The sequence below is a fragment of the Rhinolophus ferrumequinum genome (genome assembly GCF_004115265.2).
Source record: "Rhinolophus ferrumequinum isolate MPI-CBG mRhiFer1 chromosome 5 unlocalized genomic scaffold, mRhiFer1_v1.p scaffold_110_arrow_ctg1, whole genome shotgun sequence".
NCBI classification, from domain to species: Eukaryota; Metazoa; Chordata; class Mammalia; order Chiroptera; family Rhinolophidae; genus Rhinolophus; species Rhinolophus ferrumequinum.
This window is the reverse complement of record NW_022680355.1, coordinates 3,891,123-3,899,417: the sequence shown is the minus strand read 5'-3', so window position 1 is coordinate 3,899,417 and position 8,295 is coordinate 3,891,123. Positions and strand designations below refer to the sequence as shown.

The 8,295-nt window shown below is 39.7% G+C and overlaps 1 protein-coding gene across 2 annotated transcripts in view; it reads right to left on the bottom strand.

Moving 5' to 3' along the window:
- Positions 1–5,262: 5,262 nt before the first annotated feature.
- The window catches only part of SLC39A12 (solute carrier family 39 member 12), a 69,638-nt gene continuing 66,605 nt past the window's right edge, over positions 5,263–8,295 (bottom strand). The window contains exon 13 of one of the 2 annotated variants that reach the window (XM_033100687.1): positions 5,263–5,852. In XM_033100687.1, the coding sequence (XP_032956578.1) occupies positions 5,724–5,852 (129 nt within the window). In that variant the 3' untranslated portion in view covers positions 5,263–5,723. The remainder of the gene's footprint in view (positions 5,853–8,295) is intronic. The other variant, XM_033100686.1, reaches the window with a different exon arrangement.

The following is an 8,295-nucleotide window of genomic DNA, read 5'->3' as shown; positions in this document are numbered from 1 at the left end:
AATTTCTTGTACCATAATATGTTAAAAAATAAATGCTAAAATTCCTTTATAATACAAAAGCCAAGTACCTAAATGTAAACAAATAAAAATTTGAATTAAAAAATTAAAATGAAAAAATTTTTCCCCTGAAAGTCTGGGCCAAAAACATGGGTGCACATTATACATGGGAGCGTATTATACGTGGCAAAATACAGTAAATGCGCATTTTCAACTGCATGGGGGTCAGCATCCTAACCCCCACATTGTTCAAGGACAAAGATATATATATTTAAAATGTAATATTATTCAGCCATGTAAAAGAAGGAAATCTTGCCATTTGCAACAACATGGATGCACCTTGAGGTCATTATGCTAAGTTAAGTAAGTCAGACAGAAAAAGACAAATACCATATGATGCCCCTTATATGTGAACGCAAAGCAAAAAAAACAAACAAACTGAACTCATGGATACAGAGAAGAGACGTGTGGTTGCCAGAGACAGGCGTGCAAGTGGAGAAGGGGAGAAAAGGGAGAGGGTGTTCAAAGGTACAAATTTCCAGTTATCAAATAATAAGTCATGGAATTAGCTTGGTGACTGTAGCTAATACTGTGCTGGATATTTGAAAATTGCTAATAGTAGATCTTAAAAGTTCTTATTACAAGAAAAGAAATTGTACCTATGTGAGGCGATGCATAGTAACTAGACTTATGGTGAGCATTTCGCAATATATACATATATCAGGTCATTATGTTGTACACCTGAAACTAATATAATGTTATGTGTAAATTATGTCTCAACTAAAAAAAAACTTGCTGAATAGATTCTGGATACTCACGGGGGAGAATTTAATATGAACTAGAATAGCAAAAGCAACCGCAAATGACTGAGACCTTATAGGTGAGAAGCTTTGACTGGGCAGGACCAGCGAGGATTATCAAAATTATTATGATGCTGGACTGGAAGTCGGAGATCTGAATGAAGTCTTAGATCAACTCCTTTACAGAGATAAGAGCTTTGCAACCATTTAGACTCCCCAAACCTCAGTTTCCTTTCTGTAGAGGATATGTGATACAGGAACTAAGACCAGACATTGTGGAGCCAGCCTACCTTAGCCCTGTCATGCTGGGCAAGTTAACTGACCTCTCTGGGCCTGAGTTTCTTCATCTGTAAAAGCGGGATGAAAACAATATTAGATCTACATTCTCAGGGTTCTCAACAGAAGCAAATGACTCTCGGAAAGCACTTTTTATGTATGTGACATATAGTGAGTGCTATAAAAATATTTACTATTATGTCATTATTATAAAATTAAAGAGTTGTATTAAATCTCAGATTCCAAAACCAGCATAACGTGATGCTGTGGGCTGAGTCTACCAGCCCTCTGCATAGCTCGATCTTTAAAGGAAATGCTGAGATCATGAGACACACCTAATCCATAAACCAGAAATCCTAGATACTTTCCACAATTATGAGTGAAGCCCAGGGTACAGGTGGGAATCAGCGGGAGTCCAGGTGGGTCACAGCTGGACAAAGAACCCCTCTTTGGGCAAAAAGGAAGAGAAAGGTCCTTTTTGGTAATAGTCATATGATTAGGGAGATGGAGAGAGTTATTCTGCAATGAAAGAAAGCTTCGGAGAAACAAGAGCCTCAACAAAGCTAATTAAGGAGTATGTGGGAGGTTGGGGGAGGTCCATTATGACAGAGACTCTGTCTTTGAGGGAGGAACATTGTGGCTGGGGGAGGGCGGGGAGTGGGGTGCAGTGCAAATACATTTCATAGGTCCTTCAAAGAAGCAATGGCGTGTGGGGTAAGATCACTTTAGATTTGGGAAATTCTCTTTAGCTTCTCAAACTTCCTATGATTTCAACTGGGTTGTCAAAGATGCCTATGGAAGGAAGTAAAAGTGGGACAATGTGGGGTCCATCCCCCGACACCGTGGTGGTGGCGGAGTGGCTAGGGCAGGCCCGCGCAACCCCAGCTCAGGCGGAGCCCCACCACCCATGGCGCGCCCCGGGATCCAGGACAGACTCGGTGCACAGCCAGCGGAGGGCAGCTGTCTGTGTAAACAGGCCAGGCCTCCAGCAGACATGCGCCCTGATGGGCCTGCACTCTTTTTCAGAGCTGCCCTCTTTTCCCCTGAGCAGGTGCACTGGCAACAGGAGAAATCAAATGAACAACCTGTTCCTCTCCCTGAGCTGAAATCACATTGTGACAATAACCATGACCTCAGACAGGTTCCTCTTGGTCAGGTTCCGTGATTCAACCTACACACCCTCAGACATGGAATCGGAGAGGAACATAGTAGGTTTTTACTTATTATGAGAGAGAAAGAATAAGAGAGAGGGGCTCACGCTCAGTGTAAGAAGTACGTCACATGGGCAAAGCCTTCCCTGGGAGACGCGCAGAGTGGGGTCAGCCAGAGGGGGCCACCATCTCTCAGGCTCTGGAGGTTGAGAGTCAAGGTGAAAAAACATTAGGGATTTTGAAGGACTGGTGGGCTTCTTAGAGGCTTCAGGAGAGGATTGCAGTTCCAGAAAAAGGCTTGATCTCCATTTTTCACCAAGACATTTCCGCCACCCAAGGTCCAGCCCTGAGAGGTGAACTGGGAAACTGCGATGAAAACAAGGGATACCGGTGGTGATGATGATTTAATATGTATCGGGCCATTAGGATTTTCCAGGCACTGTGCTTATTGCTTCACAAGTATTTATCCCATGTGGACTTCACCACACTCCTATGAGGCAGGGTCTGTTTTCAGCCTTATTTTGCATGAGAAGAAATGATTGTTCAAAGAAGTTACAAGGCTATTAGGTGACATGCCTGGGATTTGAGTCAAGATTCCACCTTAGAGCCTGAATTCTTCATTATCTCGCAATAGCCTCAACCTGGCTCGTTCCTCGTGATCTCGCCTTTCATTTCAGCTTGGAAGAAGAAAGTCGTAAAAGTGCAGTATTCTGAGAAGTGAATGGTACAGAGAGGCACGTTCTCTGAAGTCTGGGACCTTGGAGGGGTGTGCAGGGGTGGCACTGGCCACATTGTATAGGCACATTTATGTAACACTCTGGTCCTGGTCAGCACACAGCAGTGGAACCATCTTCCCAGGCCCTGCATTCGGCATCACAGTGACATGGTGCCAATTCCTCTTTCCCTAAAGAAGCCTGTCAGTGGGTGATGGATGTTCAAATAAGATTTCTGTGTGAGTTGCTCTTTGATTTTTCTCCAGGACCACTTCTAGCTCAGTGACTAACATAAAAATCAATCACCAAGTGGAAATAGAGTGGAATCCTAAATTTAAGCCTAGTAAACAGAAATACTCTATCATTATTGAGAAATCTGGTTTCAAGGAAAACACCATTTACCCCAAAGATCAGTAACACACAACGTAGATGATTTACTGGGATGACATGTGTAGCCACCCCAAATTTAGACTCTGTCCATATTTAGAAGGCATATAGTAGTCACAATATTTTTTTCATTGCCACTCGGTTTTGAGGAAAGGAAAATTTCTAGCAATTCTAAGATTGTTGGTGGCTGGAGGTCCAGCTCAGGCTACTGGATTGCTGACCTGGATTAGCAAATTAATCCACCTGATGTGCGTTAGCAAAGAGCCAGTTACAAGGTAGTGTCGGGGGGAGTGGTGAGCAGAGAATGGTGCCCGCGGGAGCCACTATATCACACTGTTTTTAGGGTGACCCTTGTAGTTGACCTCTGGTAGCCAGGTCTCTGCTTACTGGTGATAGGCTTGCAAAATACTCAGTGAGGATGTCCCCACAAATCCTTCAGACAACCTGCTGCCTTCAAGCCCCTCTGAACCCTGCCGACCAACTCATCCTAGGAGGCAGATTAAACTCATTCTAACTTGAAGGGTATGGAGTGAACAGCGTACATCACAAATTTTAATTTAGCTAACCCCAGACTCCTCTAAACTGGAATTTGGAACAAAGCCATCCCTCAGAGCATTTCTAATTAAATTGGTTTACAGTAAGGCTTCATGTCAAAATCAAACCGTGGTCGTAGACACCCAAACACGGATGATGCCAGGTGCTACTTTATGCAACCTCCACACCCCTGTTGACCTGTACAAAGGGGTTTCTGTTGAGCGACCAGTTATTCTCTAACAAAAGAAGGGCAAAGCTCCACGTGTCAGGTCTGCTTACCTTTCAAGGCAAATATGTGTGGACTCATCCAGTAATTCCTGTGACTGACCGGACACTCAAAGGCACGGGGGGAGGGAGGAGGGTCAGGAGGAGGAGCTCTCAACCTGGGAACTCAGATCTAGTATGACATTTGTATAGTGTTAACCAAAGTACTGAAAATCACACAGCCCCTGGGCGACCGTAGTGCGCATGCTCTTTGGCGAAGCGGGTGTGCCTCCCTTCCATCGCACCTGTGGAGCTCAGCAGGCTGCCCAATGAGCAGCCTCAGCATTAGTATTACCTGAAAGTTGTTCAAAATCAAGGTCTCAGCCCCACCCCGCGCCCCAATTTACAGAATCAGAATCTCTCGGGATGGAGCCCAACAGTCTGCCTGTTAATAAATCCACCAGTTAATCTTAACAATGTAAACCAATGTTTGAGAACTATTGCATTTATCATGATGCCCCCTAAAATCAAGCTCTAAAGAAAACTGAAGAAGAAACCCACCTCACGGTGAAATCAAATAAAGGTGGTTGAAAAAGACTGTGTGTGGGTGGGACATGGAAAAGAGTATGTATCTACTGGTGAGTAACAGGTAGGAGAGAGATATTTGATTGAGTGCCGTGAGTCATTTAGGCAGTAGAATAGGCTTTTTCCCTTGTTAAGCTATATCATAAAAAATAAGAAAAATATTAGGCACCTGTTTTCCAAGAGAAATGACTAAAGCCAGGGTTATTTTGTATTTTAATAATTTTGCTAGGTTATCAGTTATATTGCTTGTATATTTCACGAACTTGTCTACTATGATACTGTTTAGGGGTCTGTTTCCTCAGAAAGAATATTATTCCCCTAAACATACTCTGTTAAATATGTGAGACCTTATGCATTCATCTACTGCCTGAATTAAGCTTTGTTATTTTTACAATTTTTGAATTTCACCGTTTGTTTCCAGTTCTCCTTGTCTAGAACAGATTTCACCTGGTGATTGTGTAGAAGAATGCTGACATATTGTCTTTTAGCTTCCCAAGTTTGCTTATTTATAAGCTTTAATGAACAGATAGAAATGCTTCCAGGTGAACTATATTATACTGGTTTTGTGACAGTTGATTCAGAATCTGACATCCAGTAACAGAAGGTAATACAAGCCATCACATTAAAATTACACTTTATTACATTTGTTTGTAATTTAGTTTGCTTATGGTATATAATCTCACAGAAAAAAATATATTATTGACACCAAGAAAGTTGCAGCAAATTTTATCCAAACAGGCATCTTTCCACTTCAAATATTATAAACAAACATTCTTTATTAGGGAAATGATATTTTTTGAAAGCTTACCAGAATTAATTTAGAATTTACTAATGACTAAAAAAGGTATGATTTCCATCATGGTGTTGGACACTAAAAACAAAATTTCAAGTAAGAACAACCTGACATTTACATACTACAAGCACAATTTCACTAAAAAATTAATAAGTTAATGAACTAAAAGATACACACCTCACCTAAGATAAAAAATACTTATTTTACATGACACTACAGAGTACAACAAAAGAAACAAAATGAGGCCATATAAATTCACTTTTGAAGGATTTTGAAAATCAACTTATATTTTAATATTTTGTTCATATATAGCCAAGAGTAACAGAGAAAGCCAACCTAGGGTCAATCCAAAATTCTGCAGGAGAAACATCAACCAGGGTCGTCGTGTTTGAACATGAGTCATTTCAGGAAGCTAAAAAAAGAATAAAAAACCAGAATAAGATCCAGATATATTCACTGCTGGGAAAACTTTGGTGGGAAAACATGAGAGACTGTTATTCAGAACTCAATAACCTTTAAAATTCCCCAAACAATTACAAAATGCTTAATACCTACTCTTACCAAAATTTTTAAAATGTAAGACACATTTAAGCCATTTGATTGTGATTAGAAAGGTCCTAGAGACCCAGAAGTCATAAAATGACATAGTTATCAACTGAAAGCAAACCCAACTTTTCTTACTTTTGTTTTCAGAAAATGCTTCAATGTGACATAGGCAATAGATAAATGGTATAAATTTTGACTGTTGTGTTAAGGTTTATAAATCTGCTAAATGCACTGGCTATTACAAAGCATATATATATATATATATATATATATATATATATATATATAATTTTTTTTAATTAAAGTTTATTGGGGTGACAATTGTTAGTTTTGTTTTGTTTTGTTTTTTCCAAAGAGATAACCCAAGGTCTTCCTGACCTTTAAAACAATAAAGGCATAATTTCCTAAGGATATATTTTATTCTCAGAGACAAGTGGCCACCATTTTATATTTGTGAAATGCCGTAACACCATTTGGAAGGACATGTTCACTCAAGCATCTGTGTGAAGTGCCTCAATGTGTTTTTGTCTCATGTTCTTTTGAATCCCTTACCCTGAGAGGCCAGGGTGAGCATCTCTTTCACATCATGGTCATTTCTATTGGAATACAGGATCAGGTCAAGACACTTAATCTTGGTGTTATTGACATTTGGGGCCAGATAATTCTTTGTTGTGGGGCCTCTTCTGTGCATTGTGGAATGTTTTTCAGCATCCTGGATTTCTACCCACTAAATGTCAGTTGTCCCTCTGCCCCTGGCTGTGACAACCAAAAATGTCTCCAGATATACAAAATGTCCCTCAGGGGATAAACATCACCTCCAATTGAGAGCTACTGGATTATTTTATCTAGCAAGAAAAAGGTCAAACATATAAAATATGCAAGAGTTTTAGATTTATGGCAATATTGAGACAGGTTGACATATTTTTTAATGCATGTTCAGGAGCATCCTGAATGTTCTGTTTTGAGTGTGATTGAGATGGACATTTCGCCATTTTAATGAGCTCAATTAGAAGGAGGATTAGGATTATTGCAACCTGGTATCTCACACCGCAGCATGAAGCAGTGGACGAAAAGACAAAGTAGTGTCCAAAACTGCTCTTTTGGATGGAGAACCTTCAAATATATGCCCTTGTGATGTTTTTCTGCCATGTTTAAACATGAGGTTAATTAACCATGCTATCTTAGGGAAATCCTGTATAATGCATTATAAATTTTAAATGGCATTTTGAAAATCCATAGAATGTAGTATTTGTTCTCAAAGAGCTTGCAATTGATAGTATTTTTGAGGGATTAACAAAATGCATGTTTTGGAGCTCCTCAACACGTCTGATTCTCAATAGTTTATAAGCAGTTTTCGATAGTTTCCTCCAAGGCCAGACAATATAGGCAACTGGTTTCCTTCTGTCTTAGTAATTTGCATTTCACACTGTATCTGTGAAACACAATTATGCCATCTGTGGTCAAGGAAAGGCTCAAATTTGAGCCTTATTTCCAAATATTGGAATAAGATATTTTGTAGTTTCCTCTCCTGCTTGTTTTTCACACAAAATAATTAATATTCACTTATAAGATGTGGCTGAAATAACCACTCCTCCTACCTCCACTGTCGCTAGTGCCACCTGGCTGTTGTTCATCTTTGATAAAGTAGTAGTAGTTTCTGGAAAGCTTTTCTTGGCAAATATTCATAAAATATGGATCATTTACTGAGCCATCATGATTGAGTGAATTGTTGTGGAGAAAAATACGTTAGAAAATATATAAGCATGATGGTGAAAATGGTTCTGGCTCAATACATAGAATTTGAAATGAATTTTCAACCATCAATGTCTTAATGAATCCACATTTAGTAAGCTCATTTTCTAATTTCCATCTTTGCCTCACACTTCCACTCAAAGTATCTGGCTGGGAAGAAGTAGGTCTTGATTAGGGTAGATTTAATAGCCAAAATTTTTATATACAAAAACCACAGAGATGGAATTAGTGTCCTGAGAATTTCTGTAAATCTCAATCAGTTTCTGTCCTGAATAAATCCAAAAATGCCACAATATTTTTAAGAAATAGTTTGGTCTATTATTTTTCTCATTAGCCTAAGCTTATAGACCTGCTGTTTGCTTGTAGTGTCTGACACACAATAGAGCTGAATACACGTGTTTGTAAGAGCTTCCAACCTCTGCCAGTGGCCCCACTCTCAGTGAGATAATCAATAATCCTGTATTCGGAGTATGCAGATGGCATCACCCACAAGAAAACATCATGAGTATTTCACAGTTCCAGGAATTATCATTCACATGAAATAGAATGCCTTCTGA